Source organism: Drosophila montana, unplaced genomic scaffold, assembly GCF_035044405.1.
Source record: "Drosophila montana isolate Dmon_TW-CO22-7 unplaced genomic scaffold, ASM3504440v1 contig_960_1, whole genome shotgun sequence".
Lineage (NCBI taxonomy): Eukaryota > Metazoa > Arthropoda > Insecta > Diptera > Drosophilidae > Drosophila > Drosophila montana.
Genome location: NW_026999244.1, coordinates 145,575 through 172,577, shown reverse-complemented (window position 1 = coordinate 172,577; position 27,003 = coordinate 145,575). Strand labels below are relative to the sequence as shown.

The 27,003-nt window shown below is 38.7% G+C and overlaps 1 protein-coding gene across 1 annotated transcript; it reads right to left on the bottom strand.

Annotated features, from left to right (window-relative positions):
* Positions 1–1,071: 1,071 nt before the first annotated feature.
* LOC135440390 (guanylate cyclase soluble subunit beta-1-like) lies at positions 1,072–26,287 on the bottom strand. The gene is made up of 5 exons (XM_064699516.1): positions 26,076–26,287; positions 21,286–21,359; positions 2,470–2,570; positions 2,236–2,354; positions 1,072–1,305 (listed from the first exon to the last, which is right to left on the bottom strand). Exons 3-5 carry the CDS (start codon positions 2,558–2,560, stop codon positions 1,072–1,074), a joined length of 444 nt encoding a protein of 147 aa, XP_064555586.1. The 5' UTR covers positions 2,561–2,570; positions 21,286–21,359; positions 26,076–26,287.
* Positions 26,288–27,003: the final 716 nt, after the last annotated feature.

Below are 27,003 nucleotides of genomic sequence, written 5' to 3'. Positions count from 1 at the left end.
CTCTCTCTCATCGTATGTGTCTGCATGTCTGTGAGTCTGTGGGTCTGCATGTCTGTCTGCCAATCTACGTCTCTGTCTGCAGGTCTGTCTGCCTGCGTGTCTGCCTGTTTGTCTGCCTGTCTGTCTGCCTGTCTGCCTCTCTTTCTCTGCCCGTGTGTCTGTCTGTTTTCCTAATTTTCCGTCCATCTGCCGGTCTGTAAGGCTGTCTTCCTGTCTATCTATTTTAACGCATGTCTGTCTCTCTGTCTGTTTGAATGCCTATCATCCTGTCAGCCTCTGCCTCTATTTGTCTGCCTTTCTGTCTACCTATCTGTGTACCTGTCTGTCTGTCTGCCCGTCTGCGTGTCTCACTGTCTGCATGTCTGCATTTCTGTCTGTCTGTATATCTGCCTGACTGTCTGTCTCTGCCGGTGTGTCTGTCTGCGAGGCCGTAGGTATTCCTGCCTATCTGTCTACCTGCCTGTCTGTGTATCTCTCTCTCTCTCTTCCTGTGCGTCTGTATGTCTGCGAGTCTGTGGGTCAGCGTGTCTATCTGCATATCTACCTATCTGTCTGTCTGTCTGCCGGTCTGTCTGCTTGTTTGTCTGTCCGTCTGTCTCTCTCTCTCTCTCTCTATCTCTATCTCTATCTCTCTCTCTCTCTCTCTCTCTCTCTGTCTCTCTCTCTCTCTCTCTGTGTGTCTGAGGGGCTGTAGGTATTCCTGCCTATCTGTCTTTCTGTCTGACTGTGTATCTCTCTTTCCCTTCCTGTGTGTCTGTATGTCTGCGAGTCTGTGGGTCTGCGTTTCTATCTGCCTGTCTGGCTTCACCAGTGTGGCGGTCTGCGAGGCTGCAGGTATTCCTGCCTATCTGTCTGCCTGACTGTATGTGTGTCACTCTCGCTTCCTGTGTTTCTGTTTGTCTGTGCGTCTCTCTCTCTCTCTGCTCTCTCTCTCTCTCTCTGTGTGTCTGAGGGGCTGTAGGTATTCCTGCCTATCTGTCTTTCTGTCTGACTGTGTATCTCTCTCTCCCTTCCTGTGTGTCTGTATGTCTGCGAGTCTGTGGGCCTGCGTGTCTATCTGCCTGTCTGGCTCTACCAGTGTGGCGGTCTGTGAGGCTGCAGGTATTCCTGCCTATCTGTCTGCCTGACTGTATGTGTGTCACTCTCTCTTCCTGTGTGTCTGTATGTCTGCGAGTCTGTGCGTCGGCCGGGCCGTTCCGAGTAGTAATGCAGCAGCAGGTCGCCATCCTTTTCCGTGCAACGAAACGAGGGCGCTCGCATGCCCGGATACAGGGTGCCCAAATGGTCGTGCAGTGCATCCAGATTCTGGTTTGTTGTTGTTGTTGTTGTTGTTATTTTTTATATATATTTTCAATGATAATGCAGCAAAAATTCAATTTCATTTTTCATTATGATTAAGGAATGGGGCTCAGATGGATGACGATGACGATGTCGATCAGAATGTGGACGTTGATGGTGCGGTGAAAAGTGTGGAAAATTGAAAATAAATCGAATGTGAGTGCAACAAAAGGCCATGCCAGGCCGCATGGGCACATGGGCTTGTGAGCGTGTCTGTAAGACTGTGCGTGTATGTGTGTGTGTGTGTGTGCGCACTGAAGCAAAATAATGCTTATCAATGCGACTGGATGCGAGCAGCAACTCGATGGCAACATGAAAAATGACTCGGTGCGAAATTGGCATTGGCAAATGCGCTGAGATGCAAGGTGAGGCAAGGTGTGGCGCGGTGAGGGGAGGCCAGCCGAGCTGAGGCTTCGTATGAGATGCTGTGTGATGCATGTGAAATGAGCGTTAAATGCGAAATGTGCTTTAATTAAACATGAGTAAGCAGACGCTTATACAGTCGAACTACGCTATAACGAAACGTGCTTTTTCTACCAATATCTTTTCTTAATTCAAATTAAAGTTTGCAATACCCAAAGCTTATTTGAGCTCTTCACGTCAGCAGCTTTCGTGCTGGCATTGCTAGCTCTTTTAGTTTTAAAAATAATTAACAATATTGAAAATGTTTTGAGCTTAAAAGTTAGCAAAGCTAGCTCGTAAGCTGCCGACGTGAACGTAAGCTTAACGTGACTCAGACGAAACTATCGAAAAGCAAAACTATCGATTGGGGTAGAAATTTATCACTTTACAACACTAGTAGGAGCGTTTTAGTACATTTTGTTTTCAGGAAATTAAAACATGCTCGTTTCTTATAGGCGCGTTCGACTGTAGATCCAGCTATTTGCCACATTTTACCTGTAGAAAGTCACGCGGCGTTGCGCCCAGCACTTGAAGTATTTTATCATAGCCCGAATCCTGACAGAACTCAAAGAATGTCTTGCCAAACAGTTCCAATATGTCATCGGCAGGTATCTCTGTATGGGGATATATATATATATATACATGTGGTGCGTGTTATGGTTCGTGTTTTATGTGGCACAACTACAGTAAAAACCAGTTCAAGTGCTTTGCTTCTCGTCAGCTACTTACTGAGTATCTCAACAGCTGCTCCAATTAGATTGTATGTTATTTCGTCATCGTAAATTTGACGCACCAGAAATTGTCCCTCCATGCTGACCATGGCCTTTTTTCTGCACGTTGTTGTTGTTGTTGTTGGAGGGCCGGTGGAGTGTGCAGGAGGCGGAGATTGCAGCCAGCGTCAACGACAAGCCGAAAGATGAAGAGCGCGAGCAGCAATAAGAAGAACAAGCAGAAGCAGAAAATACATACATTAATTTTAATTAAATTGCCTTTGTGCTCGTATTTATGTGCGGGTGTGGCTGTGTGTGTGAGAGAGTGTGTACTTGTTTATGTGTACTTTGCCCTGAAGCAGCGATAAAGCCAACTGACGCGCATATGGCACTGGCTTTTATAACCGACCCGAAAGCGGTATCCAAAATCTTTAGCCTGCGTTCAGCTTGTTGTAAATGCTGCCTGTTAAATTTAGCAAATTAATATTTCTTTGACAGCATAAATTTAATAAAATATAATACTATTCGAGGTAATCAAACGGGGTTCGAACTGAATCGGCATGCACACTGCATTCTAGGGTTTTTTTTTTCTCTAAAACGGAATTTTCACTCTAATCGGTCAAAAATTATTCCAGCTTTAATCTTAACTAAATCATGTTTTTGTATTTACAATATATTGATTAGAATTAAAGTATTTTACACTGTTTGCCTTTACTTTATATTGAAATGGTCGACCCTACACCTCTTTTCTCGAATGTGGAAATATGTTGGTTGACAAACTGAACCTAAGAACGAAGCTTTAATTCGAACCAGGAACCGAAGGAAGAACAATTTCGTTAAGCTTTTACCCATTATAAAAATATATGTTATTTTTATTAAAGTCTGTTTTCTTACGAAAGCGACTTAACATTAAGATGCTAATCAATTCTTAAGAATTAAAACATTTTAAATAAAAATTTAGGAATTTTTTATATTACAGCTTACAGCTATTTAACATGCTTTAAAACTAAGTATTCCGTGTTATTGTCACCAAAATGAATCTAAGCTCTTAATTGAAAACAGTATTTTTAGCGTCTTTAACATTTCATTAAACATTTTATGTGACATTTTCAATCAAGAAATAAATAATTAAAATAATCTGCAAAACTTTTGTACAATTTCGAGTGTGTTTAAAGCAGCTTTGGTAAATGTTAATTCCCGAGCGAAACTTGAGGCGTATTTGCATTGAATAACAATGCGAAAGAGAGGCAAAAATCAAATGGAATTCCCTTTTGTTGTTGTCGTTTTTTTCTCGATGCGAACATTGTGCAAATCGACTTTATTATTTAATAGAACTTGTGGCAAGCTGTTGCCAAAACAAATTGAATACAACGTGCCAGCCACAGAGCATAGCTGTATAGCAGAAACAACGAAGCAAAAATGGAAAACAGTTGCACATGACTGCACAATACACTGTACTCAGTGTAATTTCTGCTTGAATGAGCCTAATGGAGTCTGCTCAATTATTTGGCGGGGGACTTTTAATCTATAAATCTTACAATCGTGTCTAAAGTGGATTTATATGATTATCCAAGAGCCGACGAATATTGCACAAAACCAATATACTCTGTTTTACGTTGAGAATAGTGTATTAAAAACAGCGAACATCGCAGAAAAGTAACAGAAATCACATGGAAAAAAAGTAATAGAAAAGTAGATATTATACGTGGGAAAGTTTTTCCATTTTCTTGCGCGCTGCCCCCTTTCTACCTGGCCTAACTTTTGATATTCCCGCAGCAGCAGCGCAAAACAGCTGCTGATTTGTGACGAGGGCAGGCCCGGTCTGAGGCAGGGCGACAGCTTGTCAACGAGGGCGTCGGCAACACTTCATTTGTTGCTCATTCGAAATGAATTGTTGTTGCAACACAAGCAGCTGTCAAATTGCAACTGGTGAATCATATCAACAGCTGTCGCAACAATGCAATATAAGCATTTGCGGGGCAGTTAAAATAATGCTCGCACTTTCAGTTCGCTGCGGATCTTCACTTGGCGGTCTACTTGGGCCAACTCGAACATAAAAACTAGACGCGGGTGCTAAAAATTTATTTTTAATTTCCGGTCAACATCGGAGTCGGGGCCACAGCTGCTGCTGCACTTGCAGCTACTCAAAATTCATGGGTATTTCCGCATTCCACGTACCCCAAAAACTGGTAACTGATTTTCCAGCTGCAATTCATTATTCTATGATATATTGCATGTGGTTGTGACTGTGCAAGAAACTGGAAATTAAAATTAGATTTATGCAGGTGTCGTAGTGCAGCGAGTTTTCCTAAACTTTAATGTTTATTTATTTATGCATTTTACAAAGTTGATCTAAGGACTGCTTTAATCCGCACAATAATTTGGCCTTACCGTGATGTCTCGTTAATTAAAACGCTTCGATTTAATATAAAAAAAAAGTGTTGCTAAAATGTTTTTTATTGTGAATTAAGTGGAAATTGAAATAATTCTAAAATATTTCCTTTGCAGCATTTTCGTAGGGTGCACATTACGGTTAAGAAATGCCTCTTTTTTTTTAAAATGGAAAGCTTTCGCAAAAGTCCTATCTTCCGGCTTTTTAAATAGCATGGCGCAAAAAGGACTCTTGCAAGCATTTTCCTTAAACATCTTTAATAAATATTTTTTATTTTTAGGTTAAATGTAACTAGTTGTAACGTTCCTTAGATGTGCTTGTTTTAGAAATAAGAAACCTGCTGAATGCTGCCCCTGGCATAAATTCGCCTCGAGACTTACTTTGTGTGGAGCCTAATTGATTTCTTGGAAGAAATGGCTCGAAGCACGCGCGTTTAAATTGTGAGCCAGAAATTTAAGGCGTATATTAAATTAGGAGCGCACATTTTGGGGCTAGCCCCAAGAGACAATTCACGTGTCTACGCTGCGTATGATTGATTTTCATTTATTTAAATGTGCGTGTGCGCGTGTGTGTGCGTGTGTTTGTGTGTGTGTTTGTTTCACCTTTAGATCGACAACTTAATTGAAAAAGTTAATGTGTGCGTGCGCGTAACAAAGCGACACACAAAGTTGCCCAATTGCACTTTTTTTTATACTTTTGCCACGTTTTTATTATCAAATCAAATTTGCGATAAATGTGTTAAATAAAGAGCAGGTTTTTGTATGTGTTCTGCCAAAAAGTAACATTAATTTTGAACATTTGAGCTAATTTATGCTGTACAAATTAATTACACGCCTCGCAATTTATCACCTTGTTATTTCCAGCTACTCTTGACATTAAGTATACGCCATGTAAGCGGAGCGTAACAAATTCAATACGACATTTAGTAGCTCGGCTGCGCTGGCTTCGCTTGCTGCTTAGCTGCTTGGCTGCTGTCTTTTAGCAGCTTACAAATTCAATTTCCGCTCTGTCGTGGCGCGAGCTTTTCCTAACGCTTTTCGCGCTCATTTGAATAATGTGCGAGTGCGGGTGGGAAGGTTGGCTCCACTAAGTGCTTTAATCTGGAAAATGGCGCTGGCCGGCAAATAATATGCAAACATTTGGCGGCTAAATAGCTGCCAGCCAATGGACTGGGCATAATGTTATGTTGTTTTTGCTGTTGCGGCTGTCGGGAGCTATGCCTGCAGGCTTTGCTAAGTTGCACGTGTATTGGTTGCCAAACAGGCCAACAATTGCCAGTGCACGGCCATTTGGCAATTAGATATTTGCAGTCCGGGCCAGGCTCGAGGTGGCTGGATTTTGTTTTTGACGCGCTTGCGTCTAAATATTATTGTTTAATATGCCACAAGGCAAACACGCACACACACCCACACGTACACCTACGCATACTCACATGACCGCTCAGGGATTTTATGCGACTCGAACACGCAGCTGTGTAATGTATGTGTGCGTGCTTGTGTGTGTATGTGCACACGCTCTCCCTCTCAATTTGATGGCGAGCCACTAAATCGCTTTATTATGAACAACTTGTTGGCTTTTGGCTGCTTCAGCTTTCAACTTTAAGTTGGTTTACAAAGTTTTAGCCCAAGTCTACCGCAATTGATAACAAATCAATTTTCTAATTTGATTCGCCGTTTGTGGCTTTAAACGCCCCTCGCGACGCCAACAAGCAGCCGCAACACCCACCCCATGCACAAATTGAGAATTTTTAATGAGCTTGCGCTGCTTTGTAGATTTAATACTATAATAGCATTAAATTGCGAGTTACTTCCGCCGTCATCCCTACAGTGCCGGGTGGTCTCTGCCAGCTTTGGCTTTGGCTTATGAACTCTGGCCCACGCCCATGACAGTTGCTGAAAACTTGCTCGGCTCTGTCAGCGGTTCAAAACTAGAGGCGCGCGTGTGTGTCATGCGCATCCCTAGACTCACACACTGCCACAGAGAATATAACTAGCGCATTGCTTGGGCACTTAGCGTGCGCCTCCTCTGCACAGCTAAATATAAAATACATTCAGCTTGTCTCTGGCCTACAGCTTGCGTGGGCTTCTTTGGTTTTTTAGTTTTATATGCAGCACGAGCATAAATATTTACAGCCCTATAAAATCCCACAAGTCCTTTAAATTCAAGTCAATTGGTAATTTGCTAAGTTAGCTCCACCAAATAAAAAATTCAAATAGCTAAGGAATCGGGGTTGAATCCGACGAATGGCGTTTAACAATAGTAGAGGTATAAATAATAATGATAATATCAATAATACAAATAAAAATATTGATAATAAATAAATAATAATAATAATAATAATAATTATAATAATAATAATAATAATAATAATAATAATAATAATAATAATAATAATAATAATAATAATAATAATAATAATAATAATAATAATAATAATAATAATAATAATAATAATAATAATAATAATAATAATAATAATAATAATAATAATAATAATAATAATAATAATAATAATAATAATAACAATAATAATAATAATAATAATAATAATAATATTAATAAAAAATAAAAATTAAAATAATAATAATATTGATAATAATAATAAAAGTAATAATAATAATAATAATAATAATAATAATAATAATAAACACATATATTATTATATTAACAGTTTAACAATTGATTGTGGACATTAACGTAATTATACAATACTTTAACGAAATATATCCGAGAGGGTTAATTTTCTGTCAAATGTCATTAAAAAAGCAAAAGTAAAAAGGGCTGCCTAATTCCTAGTTAAGTTTCTTCCTAGATCTTAAAATACTTTAGCTTTTCAAAACTTAAATCACCTTTTAAAATACATTAAAAAATCAATTCATTTTAAAGGATTAAAAAGTTTTGGTTCAACTAGTTTCAACTAGTTCGCAGTAAATCCCAATACTCAACTTTAAACTGACATAATTAAATCAAAAGCGAATGCTTGACAGCCATGACAGTCATGATAGGACTTATCTTTAGATAAAGATTTGCCATTAAATATATGAATTTTTTATATATAATAATATTATTGAATTTTTTTAAATCGTTTTTGTTTATAAAAAGTAGCTTAAAAGAAAACTATATTATACGACAATAGAGTCGTATGTTCTGTTTACAGAGAGTATTTCAAATTCCTTTAAGCTCGAATGCAGCTTTACTGCTGATTTTCTAAGTGGCAGCTGCTGCAGCAGCGACCCCCAAGAACGCATGGCAGTGGCTGCAGCGAAGAAACGGAAACGAAATAAGGTTAAAAGCCACTTAAGACTTGTGCAAGTTAATGTGCCACATAACTCAAGTGAGTCACATGTTTTATTGTGGCACAAATAGAGAACCAGAAACAACGTGAAAACAGCATACACACACTCACACTCACACACACACTCAGCAAGTGCTAAGTTGGACCATGGCCAGGGCCAGACCAGGCATTAGCATTGGTAATAAGTAATAGGAAGAGCATCCTTGTTGCTCGAGACCCAAGCCATTGCGCTTGGATTGGAAAACAAAGTTTAAGAGCCTGGTAATACACAAGCATATAGCATTAAGCACTGCCCACATACAAAACGGGCTGGCAAATTAACATTGAAATTGCAGTCAGCGCTGAGGTTGAGACGCAGAGTCCTTTTGTTTGTATATCCTGTGATGTTACAACTATGAGGTGTATTTAAAAAAACAGTACTGTATGAAATAATACTGAACAGAATAGGAAAAAGAGATAAATATATATATATATATATATATGTATATATATATATAGAGAGAGAGAGAGAGAGAGAGAGAGAGAGAGAGAGAGAGAGAGAGAGACAGAGATAGAGAGAAACAGAGAGGGAAAGAGAAAGAGAGTGCACCAATAAGTCAAAACAAGGACTATAGAAGCTGAATTAATACCGTGAGGCACACTAGCTCTCTTGATAGCGCATTTGGATGTATAAATACAATTTAGCCCTTGGGGGCAACATTGATCCTTTCGCTTGAACATATTTTTAAATTCCCAAAAATATGATTAACCAGGCCCACAAGCTGAGCTAAAAAACAAGGCTTCGATTCGAGCCCAAAAGCGAACCTGCAATCATGTTTTCTCCCTTGCACAGGGTAATTTCAAGCCGATAGTTCGAAATAGAAGTAGTCTTGTTGCTTGTTATATGTACTTATGTGACTTGGGCGTTGTAATTCTCGAGGCGTGTTATTCAAAACATGGCAGCGAGAAAGTGGGGCACACCCGGTCAGCCTTGCAGTTGCACGTACTCTGTGAACGTTGTGAAACGGCGTTTACTTCAGCTACTCTTCCCTGCCAATCCCGTGGATCTCATGTATGTGCGTATTTGTATGCGATTAGCGTTAAATTGCTACAGAGCCAACCACACGCAGACGTGGTGAACGTCGTTAATGCCGAAGGAGGGCGCCTGGGCGCCAGCTGAGTCTCAACTTAACCCCCATCATCAGCAGCAACATGCTCATCATTGCGAATGTCATTGTCATACCCATTGGCATTGTGATTGCGATTAGCCGAGCCAAGTCAATTTAGCAGCGGCTTAGCATTTTTACTGTCGCTAAGCCGCCACGGCCATGGGGCGTATGATTAACCTTTAACGCAGCTTCAAGTGTGGCAGCAGCAGCCCGGCCTAATCTCTCGCATAAAAAGAAAAGCAAGCACCTTCCTGGTCAGTCAAATTAATGAATTCCACTTTCATTCTGCGCTGCAGCCAGCTCATTAATAACTGTCCACATGCGTGGCAAAGGCGACTTTGTCACAGACTTTCACTCCCATTTACCTCCCGGCAAATCGAAATTTACTTGGCCCATTTGTTATGGCTGGCACTTTGTGGTCGTTCGCTCATCGATTGAGTTTCGCCCATCTTGTCTTATATTTTGCCTGACATTTTCTCTGCCTTTTTTTTTGCTCTTGGCCTGGCCAAAATCTTATCTACGCGCACACTGTGACATCTCGAAATTAGGACATCATTAGCAACTGTCGATAGGCGCTGATAAATGCGGCACACTGCCTTTGCCGGAGTCCTGGCGCTGTCCGCCTGCGGCTTGGCCTGGATGCCCACTAAATGCTGACTGGACCAAATGTGAGGCATAGCGTTGAGTCCCTAATTTACTTGGGCTTTAAAGCTGACTCAAAGTGTGTGCTAATACTCGTAAGTAATGGAAGCATCCTTGTTATCCATTTATTAAAAAACTTTGTATCTCTTGTTCTTATTTATCTGCTAAAATTTATCCGCTAGACTTCTTTTAATGTCCATAAAATCAATTTAATAAATTGCAAATAGAGAAACGCTGAGCATGCGAAATTCAAAGTTCTGATTGGGTCTGTTGTAGTTATTGAACACTGCGTGTAACAGAAAACGTTCAAAGGAATAAGTGTCCAGCTAGCAAATATCCTGCAATTAAGTCTAAAGATCGTAGTGTGTGCATTCTAAAAACTATCAGAAATTGATGTATAGTATATTTTTTAAGCTGTTTTAAAGTATGAAAATATTATTTTATATTCAAATATTTATTTTATTATCCCAGCTGAAGAAATTTTTGTGTATTTTATTTTGCTTTAAGCTGTTCTAAAGTATGAAAATATTAATTTATATTCAAATATTCATTTTATTATCCCAGCTGAAGGCCTGGACCGGTTCGGTTCACTTTTGGGATCAATCCTGCGCCATTAGCTGTAGCTCTTGATTGAACATTTTTCCAATGTCATTATCACGTATCCAAATTAAGCAAACCAAAATGTGGTTCGACTCAAATTGAGATTCGACTCTTCTTTATCTTTTCAAGGTTCGGTTTAGGGTAAGTAACAAACTCTAATTCCAAATTTATACATGTTCGGTGCAAAAAAGGTTTTCAGCCTTGATCTTCATAATTCTATCTTCGTTACTGACTGCTTGACTGATTGATGATGCAAGCGAGCTGATTAAATGTGTGAATATGCAAACTATCCGGTTAACTAGAAAGCTATTGTGATGAAACTTTATATAGGTCCGTTGCAGGAAACGCATGTGGGGGGAATTGGTTGAATCCGACTCTGCTATTTTATAGCAGCCATAGGGAAGATCGCTAGATATAGAAATGTTTTACAATTCTGTGTTTGACAGCCCAACGCTAAACTTTACCTTCGCTGATCTAGATAAAACCCAAATTATTTATTTCAATGGGTGCTGGGTATAATATTGTAATAATGTTGGCAAAGGCGTTTGATTTAATGATGCCCAACGGGCAAAGGGACAATCCAATGGAATGCGAAATTCGAAGTGACGCAAACGAGGCAGCTGCAACAGAAGCAAAAACATCAACAAAAAACAAAATGTCGCAAATTGACAGTGGCACAAGGCAACACTTCCGGTCTGGCATGCCACTGTAGTTTACAAGTTTACAGTTGCAATGTCGCTGCAGGCAGTTGAAAATGTGTTCCCTTGTTGTCTTTGTATCTGTGAGTGTGTGTGTGTGGGATGCGGATGCAAACACTCGCCGACATGTGCGCGTTGTTATATGCAAATCAAGGGAAAAATTTCTTCGCAATGCTTTACAGTGTCGTTGGTCAATGTCATCGATTTGCATGATGACATCAGCCGCAGGGGGTGAAGAAGTGGCGCGGGATAAGCAAAATTTCTGGCAGACAAAGAGGCGCATCTTTGATTTGAGCTGGATCTAAAGCAGTTGCAACAACTGGAGCACAGCTGCAGTTGCGATTGCGATTGCTGTCAGGAGGCAGCTGCCACAGATTGTTGCACGTTACGCAGCAGTAAATTGATGTGTCCGCTGGTGCAGGAACTTGAATAAATTTAATGGTATTCAATTCTTTCTGAATTGCATGTTCAAGTATGAAGGACAATAGGCGAATTCCGCGCGATTTTCGGTTGAATTTAAGGAAAATAAAAAATGAAAAAGTACAAAAAAAATTTTATAAGTTGCGCTTCGTTGACCCGCTGCACGAGTGCCATATAAATTGCATTTAAGTGTTGCGTAGCATTCCAAAGGGATTCTCGTGCACCCACACAAACGCACACCCGCAGCCAGCTGTTCCACAATTCTTAAATGCAATAAATAAGAATTTTCCACAGATGCATTTATACGCCATATACGTGGGCCGCCCCTCCTGGGTACCCCCCCCACAAACTTGATGTGCAGTTGACCATACAATGAAAAAGAACGTAATTTTATAGCCCACCCAGACTGGCGAAACTTGGTGCGCACAGGGCGTATGATTAACATGATAGGCATTGCGCATACGCCCCGCCGCCAAGCGAACAAGCAACCGGCATATTTAACTTATTTAATTAATATTTGTTGCTTGCCCGCAGGGGCCTAGGTTTCAGAAGCTGGCCAGCAGTGGGTGGGGGCGGGTGCCAAACATTGTTGTTTGCCGTGTATCCAGTTATTATTATGAATTAACGGAGCTTTGTGCGGTCTTTAGTTTTGGCACGAAAGTCGATAAATTTATAATTAGCATTTGGCGTGAAATGAGTTGGTAATAAGTTAAGAGCAGCCTACAAGAGCTTTGCTCCAGAAATTCATCAAAAAGCGCACAGGCTTAAGGCTGCGTAAGTTTTGACTTTTACATTAGGACCTTCCGCGCGGAATGTCCATAATGCGCTATTATTATTACTATTATTATTATTATTATTATTATTTTAATTATTATTATTATAATTATTATAATTATTTTAATTATTATTATTATTATTATTATTATTATAATAATTATTATTATGATTATAATTATTATTATTATTATTATTATTACTATTTTAACTATGAGTAGTAGTTTCGCTATTTTTATGATAATTATTGTTATAATCGTAAATATTTTTTGAATACCCAGCCTGGATATCTAACCGTTCTTAACCGTTCTTTGGACAACTGTCACTTTCAATTAAATGTTGCTTATTTCTCTGATTTGGTGTTAATTGAGCTGACAAACAATATAAATGCCTTTAATAAACAATGCTGCTATCATTTGACTTGGATTAATGCACTCGATTTGAGTTGAGCGCACGAAGGGGCAATCGGTCTCGGGGAAGCCATTGAGAAGCCATAACAGGCAATATTGTGAGTCGCCGTAGTAGATTTGAGACGCCATTTTTCGCATTACGTATGCGCCGCGTGGCTAAGTTTTGAGCACACGCACGCGTCGCAACACATAATTCATAAAGCGATAAAAGTGCTGCAAATAAAACGCGAACTTACAAGCATAAATTGGGGGCGTGGCTGCACCAGGTGGGCCAATACGCTGAATATGAAGCAATCAAACGAACAATAAATGAAGCACCAAAAGGAAGTTGAGAAGTCGCCGCGAAAAGCCTTCGAGCCAGCGAAATGCAATCAATGCGGAAAGTAATCTCGGCGATAAGTGCGAAAACGTGTCAAATGGAGAGGCAGTTACAGCAGGAACAGGTGCGGCGCCGTAGGGGTCCCTAGTCAATATACATAGAGCTCAGAAAATATTATTGGATGCGTTCAGCTGTCAGAAACAATCGGCAACAGTTGGAGAAAAGATATGAAAATATGACAAACACAAAGGCAAAAAGTTGAAAACAAACTAACTAAATTTTACAAAGCTCACGAGTGTGCAAAGGGTTGACTGCTTGTTATTGTTTCGGGTGTTCTTGGTATACCCTGTAGCCTATCTAAGGACTTAAAAAAGTGCACGAATAAATATTGACATGCCTGTATGCGGCATTTTTTTAATAGTTTAAAATATTAGAGCAAGAACAGCAAATTCATTGATATATATATTCTCATTTCAGGGGCTGGGGTCAGCGGTTCATTAAACTATGTTGTGCCTTTATTAGATTTTATATTGGTAACACTTTGTCCAACACAGTATATAAATTAAATAAACTTGTTTTGCCTTTTTTCCAATTTACTATTTAATCAAAGTTAAAATTGCTGATTACGGTTATTTTTATCTTCCTTCTTTGCTATAGACGCTGTGAAATGAGGCATAGCTGGCCGGATTTGCAAAAAAAAACATCCATCAAGTCGGCGATTATATTAGAAAATTTAATATTCTGGTTAAACTTTACATTTTTCTATTCTTATGTATTCAAAACTAAGGTTGACACACGTTTTGCCGACCTTTAATAAACAAATATTATAATAATAACCCAGTACAAAAATATAGATAAATACATATTTAAAATGGCAAATAGACAGCAAGACATACGTTCCACAAGAACAGAGTATTTAGTTTCGGACTAAAATATATATTTTTTGACAGAGTAGCATTAAGCACTTCTGTCATACCAGTGTTTCACAACTTTTTACTCTTTTCCCTTATTTTTAATTTTAAGTTAAAAAACTCCTTAAAAACTGTTAATGTTGCCAAATCAATATCGAAACATTATATAAAATGTAAAAAAAACACACATTACAACAATTTTTTATACTTGAAAATATGTAATTGAGAAGTTTCAGTTGTAAAACAAATTTTCTTCGAATAAGTATTGAGTATTTAATTCTTATATTCCGAATATTTTAGTATTAAAAAAATGTCCTTAAATAAAAATTGCGTTCTTAGAATAAAAACGGTTGAGTTGTACTTCTTTCACGCACTAAAATCTAGCTGAAGTTTGCGTATGTCTAAGACTGTAGAAAAGCACAAATTTCTAAAACAGGGCAACTCCTCGTCTACCACTCATGTCTAAAGCTTTCTAACTCGTTTGTTGGGTTTAACTTTTCATGTTGTTGTTGTTGTTGTTTATTTGTGTAGGTTAACGACACGCACACATATCGCACACACACAGCCATACATTTAAACACATATTTTATACACATCGCACACCGCTGCCAACTCTTGTGTTATATTTAAAACTAGAAGAATTTTTCTGCAAAACGAAACGGCTTTTTGACTGGGATTGAAACTTGAGACGCGCCAACGCACATTTGTTGACGCATTAGCACACACACACACACACACATACTCACACGCAAGCATATCCTCAACTCGTTACATGCCTGAGAAATGCCATTTCCGACACTCACACAGACAAACACTTGAAGAGCGACTCGAATTTCCATAATGTCTGCCATGAAAATGCGATCGATTTTCGTGATTCAAAAAGAAAAAAGAAAACACCACATAATGCTGCGGGCGTGTGTCTATACGCGTGTGTGCGTGTGTGGATGTGTTGGAATGAATATCTAAAGAGTAGCAGGACCCACAAATGGTTGGCTAAAATAAAGCGCTGTAATATAAAGCTTGGACATGGGGCACGAAGCTAAAACCAGCGCCTAATGGCTTCAAAAAATAAAAAAAAAAATAAATAAAATTGTTGTGCGCGGTTTTTTAAGCGGCACTTAGCAAACGGCTTTTGAATTAACATGAGTGCAGAAATGCGTATTTAATGGCAGCCAAAGGATTCAATCTTGTGTGCCTGTGTCTGTGTGTGTATGTGTGTAGTCAAATAAAATCTGCGCCTAGTTGAGAATGACGAGGCGTGACTAGACGACGTGGCTCAGCTACCCCGTTTTGCCAGCTGCACAGGAAAATTAAGATTGATGATGCTTAAAGATTTGTCAGCAGTTGCCGCAGCTGCTCTTAAAGTTAATAGGTCGCAGAAATAATTTTTTCCCTTATATACCCTAGAAAAGAGCATTGTAATTGTAAACTACAATTTGTAACGCATAGAAGAAGTCATCCTAAAGGCTTTAGAAAATACATGTATATTCGATCAGGGGATCGACAGCCGAGTCGTTATGGTCGATATGTCCGTCTGTACATTTGGTTAAGATAGCGTGGCGTTGGTTACATAGCTGTCAAGGGAAAAATCTGTCAAAAATAAAGTTATTTTATGATAAAGTCTTTAGACTTTTAGAGATTTCTTAAAGAAATGTGGCATAAATTAGTTTCGTTGTTCACCTTGCATATTTGCCATAGAAAGAATCGGTCGAATCTATTAATTTATGGACATTCCTTATATCTTTAAAAATATCTTAGCCAAACTGATCAATTACTAGCTTTACTATTCGCATAAAATATCCTAACATCCATAACATATTATCCTGATTATTATATGACACCTTTTGAAACACTTGGTTAGAAGCAAATCGTTCGTATAAAATTTCTTATAAGCCACATGACTGTAAAGGTATTTAAGCTTCGACTTGTGGAAGGTCGTTTATTTATTCTTGTTCTCTTTTCGGGTAAAATGTTCTGAAAATTTGCATTTAATATGATGCCCCCCTCATACACGCACACAAACACACGCGCATCGTACCACTGGGCGTATGCGCAATAAGTGAAGCGTAGCGCAAATGTGTCGCTGGCAAAGCGAGGCGTGTAGCTAATCCAATGCCTTGTCAATATATTAAATTTTCCATGCCACTAGCTGCGACCCGAATGCTAACGAAGCGCTGATGACACGGTCAGGTCACAGAATTATGGCCCGGCTTGTTTGGCCTCTGATGAGAATTCCAACGCAATTGCAGGCCGATAAAGACAATGTTCCCAGCTGCAAAAGCGACCCAGTTTCGCCCGTTTGCTGCTGAAAAGAACAGTTTATTAAAATTTAAAATTGAATTTTTTTTACATTTTCTTAGAAGCACTTGAACTTTTATAAATTTCAGTCACATAATGCAGCTATTTTTGAACTCAGCCAAATCCTTACTATGTTTAGCTTTGTGAAATTGAGTTGAAAGCGTTTCGAAGCAAGCATAATCAATCCCGGCGCAGTTGCCCGCATGGCAGCTGGCTCTGCGGTCCAGCAAATGACCAAAGGCTTGTTTGGGGAGGAATGCGGGCTCGGCAGTGGTGCCCATTAGCAGTGAATTTTTGGCAGTAAGCAGAGCAGCTCAGCCGAGCGAACATATTCACAGACTTACGCGCAAACCAGTTGACTGACATACATAGACAAACAGACTGGCGGGCGTACCGACGGGCTGTGGGTGCCTGCGCTTTTTGGGCCTTGAGGCTTAGAAGCCATGCGGACACATGCAGCTTGGCCTTATTGTTGTCGTGTGTGTGTGTAAAACATTTTATAGGCAAATCGATTTTTGTCTAAAGTGCCACAAACACGCACTACAGCAACAGCAGCAGCAGCAACGATAACAATAACAAGGACTTTTGCAACAATAACAATAAAGCGACACTGCGACAGCATAAAATAGAGATGTTGCGGGTGGCAGCTGCGGGGGGTCAGCTACATTTCCGGTCTGTGTATTAGCACAACAACTGCCACTCTGACCGTGGCCAACTGTGCGTGTGTCTCTGCGTGTGTGTGTACGTGTGTGTGTACGTGTGTGTGCTTGTGTCACGAGCGTTAATGTCAAGCGCTTCGGCCTCAGTCGCAGTCACAGCCGCTGTGCATTGGGCACGAGCTGCTACTCAATCCTTGCGATTCTTGTGCCACATCAAAGTCAAAGTCAAGACATAAGGCTAGAAAAAAAAGAGCCAGAGTGGTTTAGGGCCCGAGAGTGTTCGACTAGAAGATTCACTGCTTCAAATAAAATACAATTCACTCACAGCTTTATTTCCACACCGTTCCACCAGGACTATGATTTATATATATATATATATATATATATATATGTATATATATATGATCTCATGTATTTACAATGAGTGCAGGGTAAAAAGCACACAATAACAAAATACAAGCTCATATTTCCAAGCAGTTAAATCTGATTTCACTTTAAGCTCAATCTTTTGCTTGTTCTTCTATGCTTGGCAAATTAATGAAGCTCATTTGCAGATTGATGTGTTGCAATTATGCGGCAACAGCAACAGCAACAACAACAACAGCAATTACGATTAGAAGAAGAAGAAGCCCATAAAGCACTTAGCGCACAGATTCTGATTAAGTGCGGGCGTGCACGAGCGCCGGCTAAAATAGCCACGGTGTCTGGCTTTAAAGCTAAATAAAGCAGCTGTCAGCTTTAAAAGCAATCATCAACAAGAGGCCAAGTGACAGAAAAAGAGAGAGAGAGAGAGAGAGAGCGAGAGAGAAAGAGAAAGTGAGTGAAAGGGAAAGTGAGGAAGAGAGACAGCTATAAACATTCATTCATTTGCGGTCAGTAGTGCGTCAATCAAGGCAAATGCCATTGCCATTCATATTGAAGGCTCAGACACAGACAGACAGATAGAAAGACAGACAGACAGAGAGGGGCGCACAGGGGCAGACAAAGAAAGAGACACAGACACAGTCACAGACAGACATTATGACACGCACGCACGTATGCGCTGCTCCTTGTATCCTGTCAATGGTATTCGCCTTTGGTCCTGTTTTCTTTTTAATGAACGCTTTGACAATGCCTTCGAGTGCAACTAAACGAAAGGCAAACGAGGACGACAACTCTTGTCTGCGACTGTTTTTTTAGAGATGCGAATGTGTCACGACATTAGTGCAAAGCCCAAGTTGCAAACACACATGCGATAGTCGACGCAACTATTTTAATATATTTAAATAGTATTCAATTAAATGAACATTTTGTATAGTTTATTACAACATATGCATGTGCTTACATCGTATATGGGCCCGCTAAGTCGTGCTTTCTCATATATTTTCTCAATACGAGTACGCATCAAATCACATTCAACGTTTTCAGTTGTATTTTCGTGTTGATTTTATTAACATGCATTACACGAACACGCACGACATGATACGTCATGCATTGCAGCATTGCCCAATATTTTATTTATTTTACTTTATGGTATTTGCGTTTTGAATTTGTCAATTTATGCACGATGCAGTATTGTTAAGCACGTCTTGTTTTTTCGTGTTAGTTTTTATGTTGACTTCGTAATGTTGTACATGCACATACTTGACTTTTTTAACAGTCCGTTGACAAAAAGAGGGACGAGTAGTAACGCTTTTCGCAATTTTTTTAAATCAAAAGAAAGCACGACACTTGCCCAGCTCCAATTGAAAGTGCATGAGTGTGTGTGTTGACTCAAGTGTGGGCGAACGTCAATGCCAATGCCTAGTCGCCTCAAGTAGCACTATAATGAGTGTGGCTCTTGCCACTGCCAGCTGCCACACTGATTGCCGCACTGACTGCTGCTGCTGTTGCACTGATTGCCCACTGCCAATGCCAGCTGTCTGCAATGTAATTAAAGTCAAGTCATTGGCAGCCTCAATGGCAGCAGCAGCCGCAGCCGCTTAGGCTAGGGTCAAGTTGAGCGCATTTTTCTTGAATGCTGCGACCAGCCGCAATAAATGAGAAAAGTTGCCGTTTGCTTGTTTGTTTATTTGCTGCCTTTCATGTTGATAATTAAAAGGGGTTTCTGAAGAAGTTAATGCTGCGACTGTTTTGGCAGCTGACTTGCGGTTAGGCAATCACAAATCATAAATCTTGCTCAATTAGCTAAAGCAGCAACTGACGTCATGCACGAACGGTTGACTGGTTACCGCAGAACCCACAAGGACGACAAGGAGAAATAAGCGCATGACTCAGGCAAAGGCAAACCCAAGGGCAAGGGCAGGGCAGCCTCAAAAAGGAGCAAACGCAGAGCTACAAACGGGCGCTTAGCAAATACACACGCAATATCAATAACTTAATTAAGATAAATGCGAATTGTATTTGGTTAAAGACACACACGCACACACGCCCATTCACACACACACACAGTAGGCTGTTCGGCGCGTTGGTGTTTTTGGCCGGATATCCGTTAATTCTTGCGCTGCATTCGAGCTCAGCTCAGCTCGAGACCCACAAATCGTTGTTAACATTAATGCGACGCGTGTTTAGCTTTGTTTATGTGCCTCTGACAACAAAGACACACAGTATAAACACACATACACACGGATACGCACACAATTAATTTATATACTCATGTGCACGTTTCGCCCATGTGAAAAATGTATAATTAGTTAATTGCGGGTCGTGTTGGCAGACAATTGAGCATAAATTTATGTTTATTTTAGTTATTAATTAAATGCGCCACATTGTTCATTTGCAAAAGCATCTAAAACTGTAACCGTAACCAGTAACCCGAGGGCAGAGCTCGGCAGTTGGAAAGTAGATAAATATATAGAAATGCCGCAATTGCTGTGCACACTTCCGGCAGTTAGCCAAGGACCTATGTGTGAGTGTATGTGTTTGAGTGCGTGCTTGTGTATGTTAAGCGACATTAAATCAGGGACTGTAAGGTGTCGTTTAAACACGTCGTTATCTATTACAGTGGTCTAATCAGATTAATTTTTTATATAGCAGTACTGTAGTTATTACTTTTTAATGATAATAGTTATTAGTATTATTTTTATTACTATTATTACTATTGTTACTATTATTAATATTGTCATTATTATTATTATTATTATATAGTTATTATTATTATTATTATTATTATTATTATAATTATTATTAAAAATAATAATAATATTATTATTATTATTATTATTACTATTATTATTATTATTATTATAATTATAATAATTATATATTAAATATTAAATATATAATACTTATATTAAATATTAAATATATAATAAATATATTAAATATAATAATTATAATTACAATAAAGCTTAAATTAAACAATAACTATAATTATTATTAATATTAATTTAATTATAATTATAATAATAATTTATATACATGTATATTTAAAATTAAATATTTATATTTATAATTATAATTATATTAATTATATAACTAATAATAATAATTATAGTTATTGTTGAATTGAAGCTTTATTGTGCATTAGGAATTCATAACCTTGAAGATTTAGAGTTACAAGCATTTACTGCACATTATTATTTGCTTAAATCAAATAAAGTTTTTATTTAAGCTTAAGGGATATCAGTATTTCTTCTAATCCCAGCTTCTCCCTTATATTTAATCGATTCGGTGTTTATTTAGTTCAAGCTTTCTACTAATATCAGCTTCACCCTTCTAGTGAAACGATTCGGTGTTTACTCAGTTGAAGATTCCTACTAATCCCAGCTTCTTCCTTCTAGTGAATCGATTCAACAACCTCTGCTACCTCTTCAAATAGATATTTTCCATTCTCATATTCTGAATAATTTGGTTTCATTTTGAGGCAAGCAGGAGTCGATGCGGAGAGTGCTTTCTTGATTAAGTTTGTTTCTGTTGTACTTCTTCAATTTAACCACCGCATAGCTCTATTAATAAAAACAACAGCTAATAGCTACTGACATTTGCATCATAATCATAATAGAAGCGCGCACTTTTCTGCCTAAACTAATTAACTTGTGCATGATTCAACATGCTAATCAAAACTTTCACTTGCCATTGTATCCCAACACAAATTATGTGCCATGAAAAATGTTTGATCCCATTTTCTGGGCAAGTTGCTTAACCGTATTTCTGGCAGACACGCCAAAGTCGCACATTAATTTCTGATAATATTCGAAGTTCTGGCTTAACACGACCGTACTTTTCGCATTAGGCGCCTCTAATGAGTTTTCCGAGCTGTTGCTTTGTAATGTTGTTAGCGCTACTTACTTGATCTTCTCCCATATTTCCTCGTCGAAATATTTGAGCACCAGCAACTCCAAAGCGTAGTTAACAAAGCCATACTGCAAATAAAAATAATAATGGAAATACGTAAAGAACAGTGTTTTAGTTTATGAAAAAGGGCGCATCATTATATTATTGCGCAGCATAATATTTATGCTAAATATATGGTGCATATTCGTGTACAGTATTATTATTGTCTGGTTTTCATTTATCTCAATGCGAAAATTTAACTGGTAAGTGGCCAAACGCGGCGGCCCTTCAGAAATTACAGAAACATTTTTATGGGCACTCAAAATGAAATCATAAAAGTGCCAGCATAATTGAATGCTGGCAACATTTTAATTACACTTGCAGGGAAAATAAGTGATAATAAAATGGAGTCCAGCTAACACTCAGCAAAAAAAAAGATAATAATAATAAATTGCTAAGTAAAGCGAAAAAGTCGTTTAAGCTTTTTTTTTGGGGCCAGCTCGTTGTGAAAAATGTGAAATCAATGAGGATTGCGCATTTCATTTCTTTTAAATGTATCCCATAAGCAATCAATTTGATTTGTTATGCGAAATCAAGCACAGGCGCACACACACACACACATAGACACACGCTGACACACGTAGTAACATGCCTATAGAGCTCTGCAAGATGGCGCACAATCAATCGCTTCCGCCGGAAGTAATGTAAAGCAAGCAAGGAGAAATACTTGAAATATATTTACATACATTACGCAAACGTCTAGTGTCCTCCACCCAGCTCATGAGCTGCCTGATGAAGATGTATCTAACCGATATTTGATGTTTATTGTGTTTGTTGCGCATATATTGAAATGTTGCAGCAACAACAAAGCATTAGCAACAACAACAACAACAAACCTAAACCAAACAAACAACAACTTGAGCCATGCAGCTGATGGAAACGTTGCTACACGTGGGCCACAGTTCGGCGTAATTTGAAAATAAAATGGAAAAACATGCGAAGAAATGCGAAAATCGCTATCATTAAAAGCGAACGCTTCTGATATGGTGTGCGCGTGTGTGCGTGTGTGTGTGTTGTGTGTCTGTGTGCGCGACATGTCAACACGGGAACTTTGTTTGCCTTGTCATTGAATTGATTCGCATAGCAAGTTGAGTTCTATCATTGTCCTTGGCATTTAATATGCCTTGCCGTTAAGATTTTTAAAGACTGTTTTTTTTTTAATTTACATACCTGAAATACATATATCGCTTTATCAGCATACAAGAATTATGTTCATAAAATAATTGAACTACATTCAAATAAAAGTAAATATTGCGGTCCCTGTTTGAATTCTAAATTAAAAATTTTACAAACAACAATTTACTGACTATCTTTTCCTTCCTTTATCTACATTCAGGTTTATAAAATAGTGTGTCCTGGCTGATTGCCTGAATGACTGGTAATCAAACCACAGCACGACAAGTGTAAACGGGATTTTACGAGGCTGCTTGGCTTGGTAGTCTGAGCGGGAGGTCGTCGGCTCAACTCCAGCAGCAAAGGTCTATTAAATTTTTGTAATTATTCACAAAGATAAAGAGCTATAATTATAAATTAAAAGAGAAAACAAAGAAATCAAAAATGAATTAATGTTAATAGTAGTGTCAGACGGGTACAAAGTTTACGGACCGAACCCCCGTTAAGACGGAAGACAAGTAATATATATGATAAGAATAAATGAAATTAAAGTATAAAATATGTGCCTTTGTTATCCCAGCGATAAGTTCAATGATTGTTTGTCTCATTTTATTTGTTTGTGCTGTTTGGAAAAGTACAAAGGAATTTATTAGATCCATCAAAATATTATTTTAGATCAATCATTGTCATGTATATATAAATATTTATGCATCCGCTCCACTATCTCAACATGTTTTGCTCGGCCCGAACATTTTACTTATTTACTGTGTTGTGATAGAATTTTCTATTCGTTTCTTTTTCATTTCTCCATTTTTTTTTTTTGAAGCGTTTGCAGTTTTTTATATGAAAATTAAATTTGTCATTTCGAGTCGAGCCAACAATTAATTATTCGCATAAATTGATGACATACTATTTGACTTAGCTTTGAGCCTATACAACCATGAATTAAATATATATTCAATTTAGATACGAATGCAATCTGAATACAGAATACACAAACTTACCATTTTAGCAGTATATTTGGTTATTTTTGGAAATGCAAAAATATTTGCTGGCGTTTTAATTCACTTGCACAAATATGTTGATCAAATGCGATTCATAACGTATTCAATATTTAATTGCAATGCATTTGAGAAAAACATTGTTTGTTAGTATTAAGATCTGCACAATAAATATTTTAATTTAATATTATTCTTAAATTTTTCATTTTTAGATCGAATACGTCAAAAAAATGTATTTTAGCAACACAAAAGTTGTTCGTCAACTTTAAGGATTGCTGTAGGGCGCTCAGCTGTCACGAGTTTAGCACCAGAAATGCCACAAAGGACATGAATATTTCATGAATTTCTACATTGAAATCGGCTTAACAATGTTTTCAGCTCTGTATTTGGTTCCGGTTCGTTTCGTATTCGGTTTTAAATTTTGTTGGCCTTTGCTTTTATTTATATTCGCCTGGTGGAGCTGCTGGCCAGCCCCCTTGCATATGTTTAGGGACCACGCCTGGCTGTTTTTTGAAAAGGACGAAATGCTAATCAAATATTCGAATGAGTGCAAGTGAGCTCTCAAGGAGCTTAGCTCGTAGAATTTCCCAACAACAGTTGCTACAGCAGTTGTTGTGCCATTTGCTGACGGCTTATTGCAGCTGTTATTGCGTACTTGCATGTTTGTTGCATGCCACATGCAACACGTGCAATAGCCAAAGGCGCACACAGCCAGCACAACTGGGTCACAACAAAGGCATGCAAGGAGCAGCCAAAATGGCAACAGCAATCGGCCCAAAGGATGCAGAAGGCTGCTTAATTACACATACGCACACACATACACAAAGACGAATGAATATGTGTGTACTAGCGACTGTGTGTGTGGCAAGTCAAGCGTAGCACCAAATTTATGCGCGGCGCCAAGTGTGCGGCAATTAAGGCGTCGACCATTTTGAAGTCAGCAGCGCTGCAAAATGAACACTTTGAGGCATGCAACTAGGCAGGATCGTTGCCATAAAGCAATAAGAATAAGAAGAAGCATTGCTGCATATTTGACTGCATAAAGGGATATGCCCAGTTTGCCAAGTCAACTTTAAGACAAATGCCACTTGGGGCGACCACAAAAGTTGGAACAAGTTTTTTTAAAGCTCAAAGTAAAATATCGATTTTTATCTTGTGTGTGTGTGCGTGTTTGTGTGTGAGTGTATGTGCCATTAGCGAGCTCGTTAAGGTGCATGCCCCGGCTTTTTATATATACATCTTCTATATATATATATATATATATATATATATGTATATATGTGTGCATATAATCTATAGTTATTACAGCTTTATATAGGGCTGCGTCTCATTGTTTAACTTTTGCTTGTGGTCCCGCGTCACATTTGTCGCTTATCGCTGTCAACCTTTGGCTCAGTTGTTTACTTTGAGCCGATTTGCTAACTGATTTCGCCGCTTATTGCATATTAATCAGATGAATTTAGCACGGCGAATGAGGTCGCACTTCACCTGACAGTCAACCCCCTAGGCTAACAGGCAACACCATAGATCCACAGCTGCTTGCCACCCGGCTCGAGTGGCTTCCAATTCAGCGAATTTTAATTACGTGCAACATTTGACATTTTGGTAAACGGGAGGCGACTTGGCAGCGGAAAAGTGTGAATAGGGTTCGAGTGGCATTGAGTGCTGTCAACTGTTTGTTGTGGCTTAAGCAATGGTAATTTTAAATGGGCTGGGGGCCTGCTTTATAAACGTTTTGTCAACCAAGTGCTGCACGAAAGTGCCACGCACGCAAATGTTATTCAACTGTAAAAACTAAATGATATTTTTGCTCGTTACTTGCGCACAAATCGTCTGTCAATTTTGGCACTAAACGTACAATAACTGAGTAAATGATGAGCCGGTCATTAGGCGGCCTGAAACTCATTTCATAATGAGCCAAAACCGGGGCAGACAAAGCGTCAGCTTAGTTTGGGCCACGGCCAGTTGAATTGGGCAATTGTATGTTCAACTGGGCACACATTTATCAAAACTAATGGACGTTTTACTATCCACGCAGACAAAAAGAAACAACGACAACAACAACTCGGAACAACTGTCCACAAATTGCCGCGGGCACGCAAAGCCAAATGTCTAATAAACTTTGACATATTGAGGCAAATATTTCTATACGTTTTGTTTCAACGTTTTGTCCACTTGTGTTATTGTAATTTTTTTGTGAATACCAACAACAAAAACCAAAAAAAAGAAGCAAACATAAATTGTAGCACGCCCCTTGCCGCCCCGCCCTGTGGGTTCGTAGAGACAATTGCGAATGAAATATGCGCACCGAAATATATTAGAGCCCTCAAAAGTATGCTTTAATTTTTGTACAAGACCGCGTTGCGCACACGCCGCATTAGCTGAGTCCTTTGGCGGGTTTCCTTATTATTTCTTACTATTTATATACATTATTTTTTTTGCTTTTATTATTTAGCGCCTCTCAATGTCTGCCTTATTTATTTGTGCATATGTATTGTCTTCACTACGCGCCTTTGTTTTATTTCTGGCTAGTGATTTATTTGTCTTGTATTTTAGATTTGACTTTCAATTCAGTTCCTTGCCTCACACACCCACACACACATAATTACAGACACACAAAAACACACTCACAACTTTCACGTTCGACTGTTTTTTTGATAAGCGAAGCGCGCGCGAGCCTACTTTGAGTAGCCTTTTGGTCAGAATATGCGAGCGCAATGCTTGAACAGTTCGCTTGAAGCAGCCATCGACGACTGAGCAGACGCCGCTTGATGCTTGTTGTATTAAAGGACAACGCAGCCAGGCGCTAGGACACTTGTGCGCTTTTCCCAAACTGCCACTGGCTCGCTGGCTGTGTCAGTTCCTGTCGCCTGCCAGCCGCTTGCCAGTTTGCCAGACTCACGCTCAGCTGTTGGCTAAAAAGCTGCCAAAAGCTCTCTCGCGCGCGCTCTCTATTATGTCAGCTGCAGCTACTGGCATATAGATGGCGCTATTGACACTTAAGCCATGGTCTTTATAAAACGTACATAAATATTTTTAAATTGCTCATATCTTTTATTAGTACAATAGTCGTTGCTTAAGATTGTCTATATGTCTTTTGTGGTGTATCAAAATATTTTATTTTTTCTTATAAAATTATAAAATTCGTGATCACATTTCAAATGACATTTAAAATTGACCTGATCAGTTTAAATTTGCATCAATCGGTTGCTACTAAAAGTTTTATTACGCACTTTTTCAATTATGGCACACAATAATGTAATAAAATGTTTTGCGGTGTTTGTACATATTGTTACTACGCTTTTTGCTCTGTATGCTACAAGTATATGGGTATATTAGCTTTAAGGCAGCCGCATCAGCCGAAATGTATAAAGATACATTATAATCTGTGAGGCTCTTGGAGGCTTCTTTGAAAAAGCGATCAAATAGCTGTTTAACTGACCCATTTACTACTTACTATCAAGAAAATCACGCTTCAAAACTCTTAGTCTATGGTTACATTAATGAGAGAGTATCTGTCAGTCACAAGCTGGACGCCTGCCGCATTTTTATTTTTACT